Raw genomic sequence first — 21,091 nt, 5'->3', positions numbered from 1 at the left:
AATCTTTAGGCAGGGCACAGCAGCCTGAACCTCTCCTACTCTGTGCATGAGCACTTTGAGAACTGTGCCGGCAGACGGCACACACACACACACACACACACACACACACACACACACATGCACACGCACACAAATTTCCCTCACGGGATCAAAAGAGTATATACACACACACATATGCAGACCGGTGTGGTCATATACAAAACAAACTGTAGAGTACTGTAGAGAACTATACTGTCAGCAAGGTGTATATTACAGTATTATTTTATGAACTTGCATGAATTCATACAGTACTAATAAAAGTCACTGGTGGCCTCCAGGAGAAACAGCTACACGACAGCATGAAATTCAGATCAGCAGATCAGGCTGTCGTGGCAGTGAGACAACCGAGGTCACTTTACTGCAGACTCAGGCGTCATCTAGTGGCAGCCTGAAAATGTGCAAACAAGATGCAAATCATGCCTGCAGATCTCTAACTCTTATTTTCTCTTTCTTTTCATCCACAGTCTTGGTTCCTCTGACAAGACCTGCCAGTTAATAAGCAACTAGAATTCAACTAGAAGCCTGTCATTATATTTGGGAAATTTCAAACAGAAAACAAACAAACAAATATACACAACAAACAAAAAGTGTAATTGTGAAAAATAATATGCCAGCAGAACATGCCCTCTTATCCCTCCTCTGACCCCTCATACCAGAAACCTTAAAACGAGGCCAATCAGATCTGATCAGGAACTCTCAGCCCGTTTGTACTGGGACTCTCCCCACCCCCACCCCTGACAGACCCCGCAACCATCAAAATAAATAACAACAAAAACAAGCAAAAAAGAAACATACTCAGACAAAAAAGACCCAGCGCCTCTGCCCCAATTCAGAAGAAAAGAGGATCCCCAATCCAACCCATATGATCACAAATGAGTTTTTAACAATGGAGGACATCCCGTCAGCTCTCCGAACGACCACTCAACAGCAGAGCAGCAGCAACACAGCCGACGACGACATAACACGAGGAGCAGGAGAGGAGATATGGGTTTTTTGTACAAGGACGCATTGTGCACTGGCTGGGGAGATCAACAGTTCAATGGTGAAACACGAGAGGTGAAAGAAGAAAAAATATTCTGAGAAAAAAATGTAAACAACACAATGCATGTTTTTTTTAAAAGATTTGAAAAAGGACATGCAATTCTATTTTCCCAGCCACAAAACACACTGACAGTAAGTTGACTGCACAACCCCCCACCCACACACACACACACACACACACACACATCACATATACATACACACACACACATGCACACACACACACACACACACACACACACATGCACAAACATACAACACACTTACACACTTGTCAAGGCGGTAGCACCCCTTTAGCATGGTGTGTAGTCAGCTACTCTATCCCTGTTCCTCCTACTGATACAGCCAAGCTGTTATAGACCCAGCTGTTAGACCCATGTTCCTGTGTGACCATTTCCAGTCAAAGAAATACAATCCAATCTGAAAGCTCACACACAAAAAATTGCACTACAAATTGCAACACTAATCTCTTGTGCACTAGTGAATGTGGGATGGTGAAGAAAGATGTTTGCACATTGTTATGAAGCATGAACAGGAAAAAATGTGGACATGATACTTATCTTTTGAAACATGTCCAGCATTTTAGGGGCATTTTCTACAAGAGGAGTAGATGGAAGCCAGGGTATGGCCTCTTTACACACACACACACAAACACACACACACACACACATACACACACAATGTGATTTAAATTGAGCTGATCGAAAAAAAAAATTAAAACAGGGTAAGGAAAATGTCAAAGAATGCTTGGTACCAAGAACATGAACATTTTCTAGAAGCAGGTGCTGCATATTAAGAAAAAAGCATGGTCTATTCAAACATGGCAAAGCGTTGGAAACAATTTCTAATTGTTTTTTAATTCTAACTATTGAATACATCTCCCCTGCGCCATTACTCTCAGAGGGATAAATGCCAACTCTGTGATGACCGATACATACACACATACACACGCACATTGTGTACTTGCACCCATCATCCAGTCACTGACACATCGTTGGCCAGCACTTCTTGGGCTTAGTGTGAGATGGCAATACAGCTAGTGTTTTAAAATCAGCCTCCCCTCAAAGTTGCCCGTATTCTTGAGGGAATAGACGTTGTCGACCCCACACAATGGCCGCAGTTTTTAAAAGAGCGTAGGCACGTTCAGACAGGGTAAAAAAACGGGCCCCCGCTACTCCTCTGGGCCCTGCCCAGCTCCCGAGCCTCTCGGCCGTGTTAAGTTTACCCCCCAGTTGTTTACACTCCCAGATGGCCTCTTTCCGCGCTCCAAGAGCGGAGGCCGCACTGCGGAGCAAAAAGCATGTGTGACGTGTCAGTAGCTGCAGTAGCTGTGCTCCGAGGCTCGTGGAGACGGGAGAGCTGGAGGAAGAGGCCCGACGCCATCACACCATCCTGACAAACCTCCCCTCGCATTCAGCACCGAGAGGCTACAAGGTTCGTCCTGAGTAGAGTATGCCCTCCCCACAACACTCACTCACTTACACACACACACACACACACACACACACACACACAGACACACACACACACTCACACGTGTATAACTACGACCGCACCACGCAGCATGCCTGTAACCACCCCCACTAGATTTGACTATAAAGGGAAGCCTTGACTTAAGGGCAATCTGAGAATATGCCTTTAGATTTCCATTTGTTTAACGAAACTGTCATCCATGATCCGCAATGAGTTTTGTCTATTCTTTTTTTATTATTTGGTTTGTTTCCTTTTGTTTGAAACACAACACAAAATCGTAGACCTCACAAAATAACTGGACTGCCGGCCCATGTGCATGTTTCACTGCAGGGGAAGCTTGGTTGCCATGCAGTAGCCATTCCATCAGCTTCACCGAGAGCAGAATTACCATGGCAACGGTGTTTTCTTTTTCTAATCTATGGAAGTGCCTCAGAGTTTCCATTATGCAATTTGTTACGACATGAATTCAGGTTGTTTTTCTCACATATAAGCTATAAGGTGATAGAATTTTATGTCTGGATGAAAAAAAAATGATTAAGAAACAATAACAGCTCATGACAAAAAGAATGACAAGCGTCTTTATATATACACACAATATATCCATATATATTTATATATGCATTTTCTTTTTCTTTGCGAGATAAGCTCAGTGGCAGTCTAGTTATTTTTTGAAGTATTGGCATTGCCGTGTCACATCTTCATATTCACATATTTCTCCACAAAGTACCAGGCCCTTCTTACCATCATTCACCAGTAAATTGAGAACAGAAAAAGTCCATAGTCAATTCAATGGAAATGTTACTTTCAACAGAAAAAAGACATGCTCAGAAGTATTGAGGGAATAAGAAGAGGTGAAAAAGATAAAGCTTTTTAATTTTTGTTTTCAGTTGTGTTTGGATGGGAATTATTGTTGAAAAATGATAATAATGTATGTTGATTGAGCCATGTGCAATGCCTTGAGTAGAACAAGCGTGTTTGCCTGTTAGATTGTTAGAGGGTGTGACCTGTCAGGAGGGGTTCAAAAAAAGACCTTCTATTCTAGTTTCCAGTCCTCCAGCTCCGGGACTCTAAATGAAAGGGCTGAGAGAAAAAAAAAAGAAAAAAATCAGTCTTTGTAAGTTTTGGGAAACTTTTTTTTTTTAATCTTTCTTTTCTTGGCTTTTTAATGTTTATTTGTAATGATTTGTTCTCAATACTTGGGAGGGCTGAAGGAACAGTTTTTTTCAACACAACAAAAATATCTATATCATATAAATGAAAACTGGTGCTTTTATGAAATAAAGTACATTCAATTTCTATCATACATAAATAATAATAAACAAAAAATAAGTGTTACCATAAAGCAAAATTCTAGATAAAAAAACATGCATTATTCTATTTCTCTCTTTTTTGTATTTACTAAGGGGGGGGGAAGGGGTTCATTGTTGTCGAGGTTGTGACAAAAGGCATTTTTCTTCCAACCTTTACTCGTATAAGGTCGAAGAAATCATCAGGGAGACTAGAGGAGCATGCAGTGCAGACAGATGCGGAACATTTCACTTTGATGGACTAGCAATCAGCCACATATTGGACAGCTCATAAATTGACTGATCATTACCAGAAAGGTAATCTGTCTATGCATTTTTTCCAGTCAGATGGACTTGAGTGCAGGCCTATGGTGGTGCAATATCACAGGAGCAGTGTGTAAGCACACCGCTTAGTATACAGTACAGTTTAGGAGTCCTCAGCACCCTACCTTCCAAGAACAGACCCCTGTTTTCAAGGGCAGGGCTGTGTGTCACACATGTACATATTGCTGAATACTTCTCTCCGACATGAATGACAATATCTTCCCTCCTCTGGGAGATGCTTCAAATGCAGAATCCCCTCTTTTAAAGAAGTGGGCTTTCTAAGAGCTCCCAGCCCTGAGAATGGCGTGTTTTTTTTTCAAGAGGACTTGGAGGGATGGGAGGTGTAAACGTGAAACTCGTTATTTGGTAGCATTAGTTGAGTAGTAGACTCCCATCTCACGCCAAGGGACAGCAGCGAGGGGAACCAGCGAGATTATTTTGAAGCGATGGAGATTTTTATTTTAGAGGTGAGCCCCATCCCCCAACTCCCCCACTTCCCCCACTCCCGGTTTCCCCACTGTGTAAATTACTCTGGTTATTTGTTTCGTGGTGTAGTGTTTAGATTCAGAGCATCTTAAAGGTTGTCCCTAAAAAGTGCCTTTTGTTCACAGACTCCATCTTGTAATCCTGAGTGCCCATCTCAACAAAAAAAAAAATTAAAAAAGAAAAAAAAAGAAATCCCCTCCTTCATCCTTCTCTTGTACTCTCATTCTTCAAGCTTTTCAAAGCAGTATATATAGTACTAAAGGAAAATTGGTGTGACTTAGTTCCTCTTTTTATCGTTGGATAATTAAGAAAATTGCAAAAAAAAAAAAAATATCTGTCTTGCTTTTTTCCTTCCTCTGTGTTTTGTCTTTCTGCCTCTCCTTTGGACACTGGAGTAGTCTGTAGCCGCGTAACCCTCTCCTTGCTCCCACCACTTCCCCTACCCTTCCTCTCCTGCCCTCTCCCCCTTGACCCTTTTGTCTGGACGGAGGGGGTTTAAAAAAAATACATAAATAAAATGCAAAAACTTTTGTCTGAGCAGAATGCAGTTAGCTCACATGTTATTCTTGTCTGTGCGCTTCACATTGTATACCATACCGATCTCTTCAGCTTCTCCATTCAACAGTTAATGTAAGTGAACCAGTCACACCGCTGGGCTGTGGGGAGCTGTCCATGCCGGGGGGCGGGCCGCGGAACGCTGGAGGGCGGCTAGCACTCTGCTCACTTCTTTTCTTTCTTCTTTTTTTTTTCATTGTTCCATAGCTGTCGTCGTCGTTGTTGGTGTTGTTGTTTTTGTCGGTTTTTTTTCCCTTTTGGAGTGAGATGGTTATTGACATATCATGGGGAGGAGGAGATGCAGGCCTAAGAGATCTCGTGGGTGGAGAAGTAGGAGGCAGAGAGGCCACCTGGGGGCTGATTAGGGAAGTTTGTGATGTGTTTTTTTTTTTTTAACTATTTATTTTTATTTTTGCTTTGTTTTGGTTTTTTAGTTCGTTTTTTACTGAATTGAGGTTTTTTCGCTTTGATCTCGTTTGTTGTCAGTGCTACTTTTTTTAGGCAGTGGAGGCTGTACTGAAAAAAAATTTTCTCTTTTTTTTTCTTTTTGTTTGTTTGTTTTGTTTTTCTTTTGGATGATGCACCTTTCTAGCGGTTGATCGAGACCAGCTGTTTTAAACAACTGAAAAAAAAGACCTGAAATGACTAAGCACCTTATAACGGAAGGGGTACGGGCAGGGTAGTGTGAGGCTCAGATTTATACTCCTGATCTTAATCCGTTAATCCCAGCATCTGACTTATTATTTCAATAATAAAAAAGACATACAGCGTAATGACTAATGAATCGAGCCAAACTGCCAAACCAAAGTGATGTGGTCAAAGATGCTGCATGCCACTGAAAAACCCAGACTGTGGTTCCAACAAAGTCACATTATCAATTACACCAGCAACAACAAAACCATTTTCAGGTCAATGAGATATGGCTCAGGCTCCAACGACGTCATATGTCTCACCATATTATGCAAGATGACAGCAGTCTTTTATTTCTCTTATTAACAAACCAACCCAATAGCAGTATTAGCCATGACTGGAGACCACCACAGCTGACAAGCCATAGTGACATGCAGGCAACCCGGGAGCTTGTTTAGCTCTCCGTCCCCCTGCTTCCCCGAGCCAAAACCTCCCTGACACCTGCCCCTCCGTGCTTTGAGTTTGTTTTTTTTGTTTTTCTTTCCATATATCTTGTTTTATCTTTTTTTTCTTTCTTAGGAGTTTTTATACGTTTGCGAAGTGTGTAGGGCATTTGGGCCGTGTGTAGAGTAGTGTGGAGGCCCCCAGGCCCCTGCTCCCACCCATCTCAGCCCCCCCTGCCAGCAGCAAGCCCGCTCTCCGGCCACAGCCCCCCACAGCTCTTGGTGAAATGCATGTGTTAATTACAATTTCTTTTCCATAATAAGGAAAAAACAGTTTGAAAAGAGCAACTGATTGAATAAAAGGATGTTCTTGACTGTAATCATTGACTGTTTGTCTGGTTCTTTCTTTGGGTGTATCATTTTCTGTATGTGCTATAAAAATAGAATGATAAATACCATATAAAAAAGAGTAGTGAGGGTGAGCATATTAGCTTAATATTGTCTTTTGTTTGTTAAACTAATTGAATACATTTTATGTTTTAATTGCTATTATGTTCATAGTATATATAGAGAGTGCCTTAGAGAACACATGAAATAGTGGCCAAAAACAGACTTTATTTCAGATGCAAGTCAGCAGCAGTGAAGTGAAACTTACTTTGCCAAAAGCCCATGAGGCATCCTGACAGTCGTCACAAGGGTCATGTGCCGGTGCCAAGGAAGCACGCACCGCACAGATAGATAGATAGATAGATAGATACTTTATTGATCCCCAGGGGAAATTCAAGAGTTCAGGGTCAGTAGCAGAGTGGTCATCGGGAGAGTCAAGAGTTTTCCCGCTGGGTTGCTAGTGTTTCGAGGCTGGTGACGGCCGGTCTAATCAGGTATTCATTCAGTGATGGCCTATGCAGAGTGTCATGAAGGTATATTAATTTACTGTGCTAAAGTAGACAAATACACTGTTTCAAGAGCACTGAAGGAAGGAATGTAATTTGATTGGCTGTTGAGCTCAAATATCAACATTTTTTTTTTTAGTTTTTCTGACTGAACCTTCATTTTGTTATTCCAACAGGGGGCATGTTGGTCCAAGTTGGCAGATTACTTATCTATTAGTTATAATTTTATAATTATTAATGACTCCCGCTCTGCAAACAGGTGGTGCAAGACTGACAACAGGAACAAATTGGCAGTTAGAACACTCCTACCTGTAATACACAATTTTGTCTTATGCCAAAGCTACAAGCATGACTATCTAGTAGAACTCCAAAATTCCATATACTGTAATAATGAATCTGTTTCTTTTTGTACAAGCCTTGTATATACATGTAGTGCTTAACTGTGATCAAATACATTTGACCTAATTGTTTGCATTACAATAAGAAAGAACACTGGTGTCAATAAAATACTATAATCATGTTTAAATGGCTGTAATGAAGGCCATTTTGGCAAAATAGTTCAATTTCCCAATTAAATTGTGATCTACATTGTGAATCGATTTGTGATTTCCAGAGTTAAGCAGAATGGAGAAGAGAGGCCAAAGGTAACAATTAAGTACCATGATCTGCTTAGTACTTGTACCAGTACCAGTAACTTGCTGCAAATACAGAATAGCTTTGTACCCTCCTGCTTGCCACAGAGTGGGTCTAATGTCAAGGTAGTAAAGGTGGAAGGACTCAGATCTTCCAGAAGTGTTCTTTATTGATTATTTATGAAATGAAGTCAAATCAAGCAAGCACATATTCATCCTAAATATGAGGATAAAAACTGTAACAGTCAGCGGCAACAAGTTCAAGTGTGATTCATGAGTCAATGACTGTCAGTATTCTGAAATCTGCTCAGAAATTAGTAGTATTAGTAGTATAGTAGAACTATTTTAAGTATGCTACTTCAATCTTACACATTCAACATCAGATATTAAAACAAAGAAGAAGAATGGGTAACAATATGGGAATATCTGGAAATGTAGGCCCACTAGCTCACAGAAATGGAGGGAGTTTAGCTGGAATAAAAGAGCTAACAATGAGATCACAAAGGAGAATGTTTAGGAGACGTTAACCGTATGCTGAAGGAATGTTTGACTCCATCTGTCAAGCATGGTGAAGGGACTGTGATGGTCTGGCGATGTTTTGGTGGTAGTGAAATGGGAAATTTACCTTTTATACAGGATAAAAGGGATCTTGAATAAAGAAGGCTATCACTCCAGTTTGCAATGCCTTGCCAAACCTTGTGGACATTTTGAAACCAATTTTCTGGGGAAAGCACAGCTCCAAATGATGCAAGACCCAGGTAGGGAAGAAGCAGTCAGCTGGCCGTCTATTTTAGAGTGGAATGGAAATTACATGAATGCACTTACTGCCAATTTAAGATAAACAACAACAAAGTTCCTCAATATTATTGTTGCCATAGATTTTCTTACAATGTTCTTTTGTCCTACTTTGAATGTGTGCCACTCTCCTCCTGCTCTCCCTCCTCTCGCAGGTTTTGAGGGTTCTCTGCCTTAGTGGTCATCATTTGTCAGATCGAATGTTCCTAATGTTAAAATCAGCCTACAGAAAATGTTGGTTGAATTAGAAAATGTTTAAAAATGTGTTTTTGGTATTTTCAGAGTGCTCTCCACTTTGTCCAGCTATAGTGTTTGTCCAGCAGTGGTGTCACTGTTTTCATCAACTTTATCAAGAACTCCACTCTCCATATCGCCTTTTTCTTTTCATCTTTGTCCATCTCTTCCCATTCATAACTAGTGAAGATCATTAGATCATTCAACACATTCTGACCATCATCTGGATTATCCATGGGTAGTAGAGTCCATTCCTCTTGTCCTTCAGCCATCTCTGGCCCATTGCCTTTCAGTTGCACCTTCTAGCCTATAATTCACTAATGAGAAGCTTTTGGAATGCCAAAACGGGTGCTTATAAAAAGCCCATTACTGCTGAGCACAATCTACAATATCTGAACCATCCACTTTTTTGACCGTCCCGTTTGACCTGACCTGGATGAGGAATGAAGGTAGCTACAGGTTGAAGTTACACAGGCATATTATGGATATCTCTCATATTGGTGTGTGTGTAGTAGGCTTATACTGTAATGGTTAGTTCCTGTGATCGAGGTGTGTGTACAGTATGTGTGTAATAATGGTTGGTTCCTGTGATCGAGGTGTGTGTGTGTGTGTAATAATGGTTGGTTCCTGTGATCGAGGTGTGTGTGTAATAATGGTTGGTTCCTATGATCGAGGTGTGTGTGTGTAATAATAGTTAGTTAGTGTGATCGAGGTGTGTGTGTGTGTTTGCAATAATGCTGTGGATTTAGAGGTGACTACTTTTCCACAGCTCTGTAATAGACAGCCCATAATGAAATGTCAGCGAATGGAAATTTGCTTTTAACATCATCTCATTAATCAAGATATGCATTTCCAGATCCAGTTCCTTTTCACTCTGCTTTCAGCAACTGTTTAGTTTTTACAGATCTTATATGGGCATATTCATATTATTATCATATTTATAATATGTTTAAAATAATCTAATATTAGCATTGAAAGTTGCCACCATATACTGATGTACTTTAACTATCTCATTATCCTGTGAAGAACACACTTACAACTGACATACTTGTTTACACAATACTGTACATCAGTTGCCAGCCTGATACAGTCCCGCAATTAATCCACCTGATTGTTATAATGCTCAGTTTATGATAAACTGCACTAAATTAAACACCAAGGTGTTTCTGTTATAACTTAGCATCACTGATTTGATTCGGTCAAAGAATAGTAGAAGAATAATAGAAACACCTGCCAGCAATATAATATAATCTAACAGTACCAAAGTACTTTAACAGTTTCCAAAATGATCCCATTTGAATCATCAGTTCTTTAATTTAATTTAAACAAATTTTATAAGCTTCATGAAACTAAGGACTGGTCTATTAGACTGCATTAGTTTCAGCTGAGTGGATTTCGCTGTTAAAGCACGCCAACATATCTATTATGCAAATTAGGGGCAGCCGTGGCCCACTGGTTAGCACTCTGGACTTGTAACCGGAGGGTTGCCGGTTCGAGCCCCGACCAGTGGGCCACGGCTGAAGTGCCCTTGAGCAAGGCACCTAACACCTCACTGCTCCCCGAGCGCCGCCGATGTAGCAGGCAGCTCACTGTGCCGGGATTAGTGTGTGCTTCACCTCAATGTGTGTTCACTGTGTGCTGTTTGTGTTTCACTAATTCACCGATTGGGTTAAAATGCAGAGACCAAATTTCCCTCACGGGATCAAAAAAGTATATATACTTATAAATAAATAATAATTAAAAAACAACAACAACAACGTGATCAGTTAAGCAAGACACTTTCTATAATGAATACATTTATTGGTCTTTTACAAAAAAAATAAGTCTAGAATTACAGGAATAGAAGAAATAAAAGGATGGTCATAGTTGAGAGCCTGGTTACTCACTCAGTCCAATTAAAACAACTTTGTGGATGTTAAAGCTTTTAACCAAATCAAACACTTCATCTTGCTAAGTAGACAGAAGGCTCCATGTTTCACCTTATTAACACAGATTTTAGAACATGGTAGCTATCCGGTAACAATTACTGAAAGGTAGATATGCTACGATGTGACACAAAGCTAAATAAAAAAATAGAATTGGTTTAATCCTCTGATACACCCCCCTCCCCTCCATTCTGGCCATACTGTGCTCACATTGAAAATCATGATCTGACCTCACTAATTGCTTTCTTGAGTGGCTAAGGCACTTTTCAAAAAGAGACATTAGTATGACATTTTCCAAAAATGTCATATTTCTCTCAGTAACACATAAATGCCTCAACAGGTATGGGCTTTACGTCCTCGTAATACTATTTACAATATGCATATGTATATAGCATATGCAAAGGTCAAGGGTAAGAACCCATGATATGATATCCTATGACAACATTGATCTGTAATTTGCGATCAAGTTGTGTTGGTACAAAATTAAACTGCAATGAAAAACAAAACATTGCTTCATCCCGCTCATCTGAGAGGGTTCTTGTACTGTAAAGATAGAACATGGCCAATTCTGAAAAGGAAGCATTTACAGGTGCATGCTTTTAGATCAAGAAAAACAAACGTCAAATTACAAGGAATGGACCATGATTATAAAGACATTCGCAATTACTGACCATTGCATCATTCTTAACTGACTGTTCTAATGAGCCTACCCCCAATCCTGGTGATATAGGAGGGAAGAAATCAGTCTAAACTCACAGGACAATCTGAACCAATGTAAAGGCTGCAATTACTGTACTTGTGAAGCTTGCAACTCTGCCCCAATGGTTAATCTTGTCACATCTACTGTATGCTTTTTATATTCCTGTCATCCTCCTTGTGTGACAGGCAGTGAAGCTCACTTAACAGGAGTGCTGTGCTTTTCATGCACTCACTAGGCATGCTCACCAACCAATAAGTTGTCCAACTTAAAGCAACATTTGGAATATAGTACTGAAGCTTGACTTTCAAAAATTATATCATATAAATAAAATCTCAATATCTATTCGAAAAATCGCAATTAGATATTTTCCCCAAATCGTTAAACCTTAGACTACACCTGTATCTTTGCAATCCAATACTTTGAAGCAGAATGATTTTAAAGGTTTTAATTAGCTAGTAATGACTACCATTTTGTGGAAGGGCTGTCAGTACTGACCCGCAAATTCTACATATTTCTAACACAGCTGAGCTGTTCTGTGTTTTGCCCTACTTCTACATTTAAATTGTAACAAAAGAGTAACTGATCCTTTTGCAAAATATATCATCTTTAAGATAGTTCCCTCAGTGAGCTGGTTTCTCATGTGCCTAATAAACTGGTCATAGGCTGAGCATTCAGGTCCAACATAGCATTCTGTGAAACCATAGACTTTGGGGGGCATGTGCAATCTAGCCTTTGAGATAAATAAATCCAGGCAAGGTTAAATGAGCCAAACAAGTCTTGCAGGCAGATTGAGGGGGGAAAGAAGAACACACAAACACACACACACACACACACAAAGAAAATGGAAATAATAATAATAATAATAATAATAATGATAGAAAAAACGAAAGACCCCTCTTAACTATTCATCTGATTGCCTACACACATACTATTTTTAGAAATGCACTTTGAAAATATATTTCAGTATAGATCCAAGCATACTATTCCAATGCTATGCATACAAGACAGATTTAGAGAGAGAAAGAGAGAAAGAGAAACATATAATTGTTTTCTTTTTCTTGGCCCTGCAGCTTGCTGTAGTGTGCTATGACTGTGTGTGACAGATGATAAGGGATCTGGTAAGGCAGAGTGGTGGTCCGTGCAGAGACCACTAGGAAGGGGAGGATCTGTTGGGCTTCTAGAGGCAGCGCCTGCGTCTGGGGTCAGGAGTGGTGGCGGCAGGGGAGAGGCCATGCTGCATGCCTGCCGAGGGGCCTCTCTTCTGGGCCTTGGCCTCAGGTCTAGGGCTGCTGCTGGGCCTGGGGCTGGGGCTGTTGCGGTTGCTGTGGTTGCTGATGGTTGTTGGCCTGGGGGGCCGTGGTGTCGTTGGCATTGGCTGCATCGCTGGCCCGGCTGTCCAGGTCGTCGTCGGACATGTCCAGGGAAGTTCCCTCCACCTGCAGCTGCCTGCGGCCGGAGCGGCCCGACGACGAGAAGCTGATGGGACCCCCGCGCCTGCAGAACCACACGCAACGCAGCGGGTATAGTTGGATTTTGCCGTGTACACATAAGATTACATGTGCCTGTGCATCATACCATATACATCAGACTGACAAAAATAAGGTTATATTTGCAGGTTTACCATGTGCAGGGTATTACGTGCAGAGTGTGTGTGTGTGTGTGTGTGTACCTGAGGCGGCTCTTGAGTGTGTTGACCTCGCGGCTCAGGCCCTCGCTAGCCTCGGTGGCGTCCTCCAGCTCCCTCTGCAGCTTCCTGCGGTTAGCGTTGGCGCGAGTGGCCTCCTCCTCCGCCTCCTCCAGCTGACGCTTCAGCTGCTTCATGCGCGAGTTGGCCTTTTCCATCTGGCCGGGGACACACAAGACTGACCGTTAAAGAGCACACCCACCAGCACAAACAGGAAACATACAACTATACAACACACACACACACACACATATATGTAAGTGCACACACACACAACTACACAACACACAAGTATACACACACAGACAACTACACAACACACACACATGCAGACACACACATGCACACGCACACAGACTTCATAATATGACACCACACTCACTGTGCAAACAAATATGCCTCAGACACACTGACAAACATGTTGTACGTATCAAGCACCCAACCATTATGATACAACCTCTCTACTGTACATGTGCAAATGCTTTTATTTTCTATACGGCTTTTACCCAAATACAGTATATCATGTGCTCAAAGCACATCTCAGTCTGTCAGTCAGGATACAGCCCTCCTCACCTGCTCTTTGTACTGGTCGGCATGGCGACGCTCGTCCTCCACCTGCATGCACACCTCCTTCAGCTTCTTCTCCGTCCTTCTCACAATCTTATTGGCTGCGGATCTCTCCCTAAGAGCAATGAGTGGACCATTTTACACCTGACGGGCTACCACAAGGACAGCACTGACACCCAAAAGAGGTGGATTCAGTAACGAGAACAGAAATCGGCACAAACATGCAACGCTCAGATAAAACACTCCTTGCTTCAGCTACACCAGTACTGAGTTTGGGGCATTTTTAAAATGAAGGAAAGCAAAGGAAGGTCAGCAATCTAGAAATCTTATTTTCTTTTATCTTCTTTAGCAGAGGTCATGCAAATAAAGATGAAAGGAAATGAGACTCGTGAAGTGCTTTTGTCACAACACACCCCCAAAAAGAGAAAGGAACGGGACGAGCTTGGTGTAAAAAAAAGCTACCCCTACTTTAAAACAAAATGAACGAAGAGGAAAATAATAACAAAGGACAAGATGAGGACAAAGAGCCCTTATTGTGTCAGGGCCAAGCACTCACTTAGCCTCCTGCTCCAGCTGCTCCTCGAGCTGCAGGATCTTGGCCTCCAGGGCGGCGATAGAGGCCTTGAAGCGGCTCTTGATGGAGCCCTCCAGCTCCTGCAGCTTGGCCTTCAGCTCCTTGTTCTGGCGCTCCAGCTGCTGCCGGGCGTTCTCGCTCTTCTGGGCCACGCTGCGCTCCCCCGCCAGCTCCGTGGTCAATGTGTCCACCTGCACCCGCCATCCACACATACAGACACACACACACACACCAGAGTGGTTTTAATGAGCTGTGCCCACACATACTCTACACTATCCCAGTAGACCCCGCAGATACCAGGGGGTTGGTGTTTCAGAATGCAGCCATGGAGTACAGCTGGTAGAAAATGCTGTGTTTGTGTGTTTGTGTGTTTGTGTGTGTGTGTGTGTGTGTGTGCGTGTATATATAACAATAACAATATAACAACAATATATCATTTTGCCAGGAAAGTTGAGGAATCAGTTGGATGAGGCCTTCTGCTAATAAGGTTTTTTATCAATCCCCATCAAGGCTGCAAACAAAGTGCAGAGCATAAAAACTTAAGTAGAGTCTTTGATGTTCTCCTCTAGACTCCGCTCAGATGATCAGAGGTGGGCAGAGGTACTGTAGGGATGCGGAGACCGTACATACCTGCATGGTGGTCTTGCGGAAGCGGTCATTGAGCAGCTCCATGTTGCTCTGCTCTTCCTCGAGCTCCTCCTCCAGCTGAGCAATGCGAGCCTCCAGCCTCCTCTTCTCATCCATGAGGGCAGACCTGACACACACACACACACACACACACACACACAAACACAAACACAAACCATTTTAATACATTGATTTTATGCACCCATCATCCAATATTCTTACCATTATATGTAAATCACATTAATGCCAACACGTGAGTAACCGTCTAAGCTGAATTTCACACATACTTCCCAGAGGTGCTGTTTGCGATCTCGTCTGACAGCTCGTCCCGCTCCTGCTCTGCATGTCGACGGCCCCTCTCGGATGAGGCCAGGTCCTAGGAGACGTCAGAGTCGAGACAATCCGTCAGCGATCCGAATCCGAGGCAGAACGAGGTACGCATGACAAGTCTGTGTGCAGAGCAGTCCCTCACTCACCTCGTGCAGCTGAAGAATCTCGGCCTCCAGGCTCTTGAGCTTCTTCTCGTTCTCCTTGGACTGGGTGAAGATCTCGTCTCGGGAGGCGCGGGCGTCCTCCAGCTCCCTCTGGTAGTCCTTCATCTGGGCCTGGAGGAGAGAAGGCACAGCCAAACCATCAGTAATGCGTTGCTTCGATTCTTTTAATTGTGCGGCCTCAGATTTATCTACAGTATATAAATTACCACACAAACTAACTTTGTTTCAAAGGACAACAAACATTTATTCCTAATATTTCTCCACCATGTTCGGCAAACGAATACAGCGTAGCCCCTTTTGTGCTGATGTATAAACAGCTTTCTGATTCAGACATGTGTTGGAGAAAATGAAATTCCTCCCCAAGATGAAAGATCACATAGACCAAATAACATATTTTACCCAAGATGTCTGGCACTCTATTATTAGACAGATTTAGTTGCACAAGGAGCTTGGGGCTTTTATTATGGATTGTTTTGGATGGAGATTTTACTGAGGGAAATGAAGATCTGCTCAAACATTTACAAATGAAATAAATTAAACAAATAAAGGAGATCTCATAACAGATAATCCTAAAGATTGATGGAATCTACAAAATACAACAATATAAGGTCAAATGGGAGACAGAAGTAAGTGAGGAGATCCCAGGGGAGATATGATGTATACACACAATGACAATGAACAAGAGGACAATATTTTCCATTCACAGAAGACTTTTGCTTTATACTGTCCCCTAGTGGTGAAGTCCTGTACCAAATACATGTGACTGACTGAGCTGTGTAATGTGCTGTGAATCTAGATAAGGTTTCTGATATAGGATACGATAAGATTAATGTCTGTCACTGTGTTCTCACTGAGATTCAAATGTACAGAAAAATTGAAAAAGAAAGACAGACAGAGTACTTAACTGATCCCCAAAGAAAAACTGCAATGGTCAGATGTGTGATGTGAATGTTGGCTTGAATCTAAAGACTGTAGAGGTTAGTGGACTGAAATGAGGTGGATCAAAGGTTGGCTCAGGCTCACCTGGAGCTTGCGTAGCTGCTTGATGGCCTCGTCGCGGGCCTTGTTAGCCCCTTCGATGTGAGACTCCAGGTCTTTGAGGTCCATCTCCAGCTTCTTCTTAGCGGCCACTGCCAGTGCCCTCTGCTTGCGCTCATCCTCCAGCTCCACCTCCATCTCCCGCACCTGAGCCAGACGGAGAACAAGGGAACGTGTTGAAGGGTAGAGAAACAATCTGATAGAACAGATCACCGGAACCATTAGTAATTCTTTATTTGTCAAACATTCATTCAATTACCGGTACAATTCTTTAATTGCAATGCTGTAACTACAGTAGAACTACAACTAGTACTGTCTAATAATTATGAACAGTTAATACCATCACAGACTTTCAGGACATCCTGTGTTTTGTAAGGATGGGTAAACGGAGACTGGCAGAGATTGATCTGGGAGATGAATGCATGTAATGCTGTCTGTTTAGCAAAGCGAGACCTGTTTGACCAGTAGCCTCTTCTTCTCATCGTTCTGCTCATCGCGGCCCGCGAGGTCTCTCTCGTACTGAGCCTTCATGGCCTGCATGTTGACCTCCAGCCTGAGCTTGGCGTCCTCGGTGGCCTGCAGCTCGTCCTCCAGCTCCTCCAGCTGAGTGCGCATCTCCTCCAGCTGCTGCTCCATGGTGCGCTTGGACTTCTCCAGCTCATGGACCTGACAGGGCAGAGGGGACACCGGAGGGGTGAGGAGAGGGACAGAGCAGTATTTCTAACTCCATGATCCCACTGACAACATAAAAAAAAAGAAAATAATTCAAAAGGAAAGAAAAAGGAGGATTCTTTCTTTATTTAAGAACACTACATGAGGTGGAACTCACATTCTTGCCCACGTCGTCTTTGGAGCTCATCAGGTCCTCCATCTCGGCGCGCAGCTGCTTGTTGAGCCGCTCAAACTCCTCCTTGGCCTCCAGCGCCTCGTCCAGCGCCCGGGCCAGAGACAGTGACTTTGTCTCCTTCTCACGGGCTTCTGCCTCCGCCCGGTCCCGCTCATCAGCGTAGCGCGCCGAGATGGACTTCTCCTCAGCCAGCATCTACACACAGAACCTGGTAAGTGCCATGCTAAAGTGCTCTTGCGGCATGTTATACTGAACAACAGTGCAGGGCGGATTCAATTACAGGGAAATGTAGATTTATATTGTATAGTACTGTATGTACATTTACCAGCGCTGTGGAGTAATCCTACTGTAGTTATGAATTTACTTTAGTACACCACAATAGCTAATAAACCATTAACTGAGTTTTGAACTGAACTGAAAAGCTCTGATTTCTCAAAATAAGGATACTATGCGGTTCCAACCTAAACCCAAACAGAAACACTTCCTGGAGAGCATGACCCACCTGGTCGAACTTCTTCTGCTTCTTCTCCAGGTTGGAGACGATCTGCCTCTGGTGGTCCAGGTCCACAGTGAGGTCGTCCAGCTCCTGCTGCAGCCGGGTCTTGGTCTTCTCCATCTTGTCGAAGGCCAGGGCCTTCTCCTCCAGCCGCTGGCTGGTGCACTCCATGTCCTTCTGCAGCTTCTTCTTCACCTCCTCCAGGCCCTCCAGCGCCCCCACGTCATCCTCCAGCTTCTTCTTGGACTCCACTAGCTACCCGCGGGTTAAGGGACCACAACACAGGTCAGCACAGTAGCCACGTCACCCAGGTTTATATGATCTTTGCGCAATATTATAATGTGTAATATTTCATTGTGTTTCCGTAAATCCCCAGAATAATTGCATGTTGATGTGTGTGTATGTGTTTTCATGTATGCATTTTGAACAGGACCTGACACTGTGATACTGTGACACAGAAACTGTGTGTCACAGACTGTGTCTGTGTGTGTGTGTTTGTGCGAGTGTGTGCAAGTGTGTGTGTGTGTGTGTGTGTGTGTGTGTCTGTAATGTGTGTGTGTTTTCATGTAGAGTATGCATTTTGAACAGGACCTGACACTGTGATACTGTGACACTGTGACTGTGTGTGTGTGTGTGTGTGTGTGTTGTGCTGACCTGGGCCTGTAGGGCGGCCAGCTGTTTCTCCAGGTTCTTGCGCGCCTCCTCCTCCTCCTCCTGCTGCTCCACCAGGCCACTCTTCTCCTCCTCCAGCTGCCGCACACGGCTGCTCAGGTTCAGCTTCTGACGCGTCTCCTCCTGCAGAAGCTCCTACACACACACACACACATCAACATGTGTGCACACAGTACATACACATACTGTATACAAGCAAGGCCATAAGCTGTACAGGCTTTGCACACAGGTACATAAATATATTTTCCAAATATAAAAACAATGAACTAGACTGTAAAGCCTCATTCAAACAGGAAGAGACTAGGAGCAATGTAGCAACAAGCGACTGCAGGGGAAATAACCATTGGCGAGGCACACACACACACACACACACACACACACACACACACACACACACACACACACACACACACACACACAGCCCTTACCTGTGTGTCCTGCAGCTGGCTCTCCAGACTGGACACATCCTTCGCCATCTTGATTCCCTTCCTCTCAGCATCCTCCAGCAGAGTAGACACGCTGTCCAGCTCCGTCTACACACAGACACAAGCAGACATATCTCACACCATCTGTCAGTCCCCTTCCTCTGGCGTGGTCATCACTCAAACTACATGCATGCACATAATTCCTCAGATAAGGTGAATCATATTGAGCAGCATGACTGTGATGCCCAGACTCAGGCTCAACCTGAGTGCTCAATGAAAATTTATAGATAGATAGATAGATAGATAGATAGATAGATATACTTTATTGATCCCTAGGGGAAATTCAAGGTCACAGTAGCATACAGACAACACACACACACATTCAATAACAGCAGAAAAAGTAATTAAAAGTATATAATATAAAAAACACAACTAAGCAATAAGGACTGTAGAAGATAAAGAATATACAAAATATAAATTATACTAAATAAAACTTAATCAAAATCAATTCTAAAAAACAGTATCCACATAGTGGGTGAATAATCAATCAGGTGCGCTTGCAATGACTGAAGCAGGGACTGGTTCTCAGTGCATAAGGTAAGGTAAGGTGCTCTGTGTGAATGAGTGTCATGGTGATGGTGCAAATGAGTAAGTCAAACAGTGCAAGAATAAAGTCTATATATCTATATATAAATAACTGTATTAAGAAAGGTATGTGGCATGGAGGGAGGGGTTGTGCATATGTGCTAATACAGCACACAAACAGTGAGGCAGAAGACAAATGTAAAGTGACTAGTGGACAGACAGCTCAAGACATTGGAGGTGGTGAAGAGGCAGACAGACTATGCGGAGAAGTCTATTTCTCCTCTTCCCTTAAGTGATGCATTAAACAGTTCAATGGCCCTGGGGATAAATGACTTCCTCAGTCTGTCTGTTGTGCAAGGCAGTGAGCGAAGTCTCCAGCTGATCAGGCTCTTCTGCTTAACAATAGTGCTGTGGAGTGGATGACACTCATTGTCCAAGATGTTGATCAGTTTGTTCAGGGTCCTTTTGTCAGATATTGAAGTGATGCACTCCAGTTCAGCTCTCACTACAGAGCCAGCTTTCCTTACCAGCCTGTCAATTCGCCTTTGTGCTTCCTCCCCAACATACCACTGCATAGAAGAGGACGCTGTCAACAACAGACTGGTAAAACATCCTGAGGAGCTTGCTGCACACATTGAAGGAGCGCAGCCTCCTCAGGAAGTACAGCCTGCTCTGCCCTTTCTTGTAGAGTGCATCAGTGTTGGCTGACCAGTCCAGTTTATTGTCGTCCAGGTGGAGACCCAGGTACTTGTAGGTGCTTACCACCTCGACATTGACCCCATCAATGGAGACTGGTAGCAGAGTGGGCTTAGATCTGTGGAAATCCACCACCATCTCCTTGGTCTTTGAAGTGTTGAGTTTGTGATGATTGCACAAAGTCCATCGCACAAAGTGCTTTAACACTGAAGCCTACTGTATGAATTAACGCACAATTTTATCGTATGACATTTCAACGTCGAATCTATGAAGGCAAGAATGTGCATGTATGTGTGTCAGAGAAAATGACAGTAGGTGAGTGTTTGTGTGTACATGTGTGTTTGTGTATGTTAGTATGCAGGTGCATAAGGTGTAGTACCTGCAGTTTGTGTGTGCGGTCAGCCAGCTCGCCCTTGACCCTCTCGCCCTCTGTGGCACGGGCCATGAACTCCTGCAGCTGTCCCTCCAGCTTCTTACGCTTGTGCTCCGACTCAGTCTTGGCCTGTTGCACTCCCTTCAGCTCGATGGCCAGCTCCTTGTTAACGCTCTCCTGGCTCTGCTTGTTCTTCTCCAGGTTCGCCTTGAACTACGAGATTGAAACAGGTCACACACACACACACACATACAGACACATACACACACACACAAGTAAAAAAAACAAAAACACAGCAGACTGTTACCATGTGAGGTGGCAGCCAAATAGCAAGGCATGCAAACGTAAAACTCTCTCAAACATGTATACTGCAGAAGCATAAAGGAGCGAATGCCCTATTTGTCAAATATTATGCAGACCCAGAAAAAAGTAACAACCACAAAAACCTGTGACCTCCTTTCCTCTATGAAACAAAGATTTTCAAAATAGTATCAATACACCATTTTTAAAACGTCCTCATTTTATCTACCTCACTGACGTGTTGTGGGATTTGGCTA

At 43.1% G+C, this 21,091-nt stretch overlaps 2 protein-coding genes across 19 annotated transcripts in view; one reads left to right on the top strand and one right to left on the bottom strand.

Moving 5' to 3' along the window:
* The window catches only part of nfixb (nuclear factor I/Xb), a 127,510-nt gene extending 120,853 nt beyond the window's left edge, over positions 1-6,657 (top strand). For all 15 annotated transcript variants that reach the window (XM_042085555.1, XM_042085560.1, XM_042085558.1 and 12 more), the window contains one exon: positions 504-6,657. In XM_042085555.1, coding sequence (XP_041941489.1) covers positions 504-518 — 15 coding nt within the window. In that variant the 3' untranslated portion in view covers positions 519-6,657. The remainder of the gene's footprint in view (positions 1-503) is intronic.
* Positions 6,658-10,593: 3,936 nt separating this feature from the next.
* Positions 10,594-21,091, bottom strand: part of LOC121704777 (myosin-10-like) — a 67,268-nt gene continuing 56,770 nt past the window's right edge. For all 4 annotated transcript variants that reach the window (XM_042085245.1, XM_042085246.1, XM_042085247.1 and 1 more), the window contains 14 exons: positions 20,541-20,747; positions 18,884-18,988; positions 18,438-18,590; positions 17,790-18,038; positions 17,270-17,482; positions 16,894-17,106; positions 16,426-16,587; positions 15,385-15,513; positions 15,196-15,284; positions 14,912-15,035; positions 14,264-14,472; positions 13,714-13,822; positions 13,126-13,298; positions 10,594-12,950 (listed from right to left, as the gene is read on the bottom strand). In XM_042085245.1, the coding sequence (XP_041941179.1) occupies positions 12,737-12,950; positions 13,126-13,298; positions 13,714-13,822; positions 14,264-14,472; positions 14,912-15,035; positions 15,196-15,284; positions 15,385-15,513; positions 16,426-16,587; positions 16,894-17,106; positions 17,270-17,482; positions 17,790-18,038; positions 18,438-18,590; positions 18,884-18,988; positions 20,541-20,747 (2,349 nt within the window). In that variant the 3' untranslated portion in view covers positions 10,594-12,736. The remainder of the gene's footprint in view (positions 12,951-13,125; positions 13,299-13,713; positions 13,823-14,263; positions 14,473-14,911; positions 15,036-15,195; positions 15,285-15,384; positions 15,514-16,425; positions 16,588-16,893; positions 17,107-17,269; positions 17,483-17,789; positions 18,039-18,437; positions 18,591-18,883; positions 18,989-20,540; positions 20,748-21,091) is intronic.

The sequence above is a fragment of the Alosa sapidissima genome, chromosome 3, assembly GCF_018492685.1.
Source record: "Alosa sapidissima isolate fAloSap1 chromosome 3, fAloSap1.pri, whole genome shotgun sequence".
NCBI classification, from domain to species: domain Eukaryota; kingdom Metazoa; phylum Chordata; class Actinopteri; order Clupeiformes; family Clupeidae; genus Alosa; species Alosa sapidissima.
This window is presented reverse-complemented; position numbering and strand designations above follow the sequence as displayed.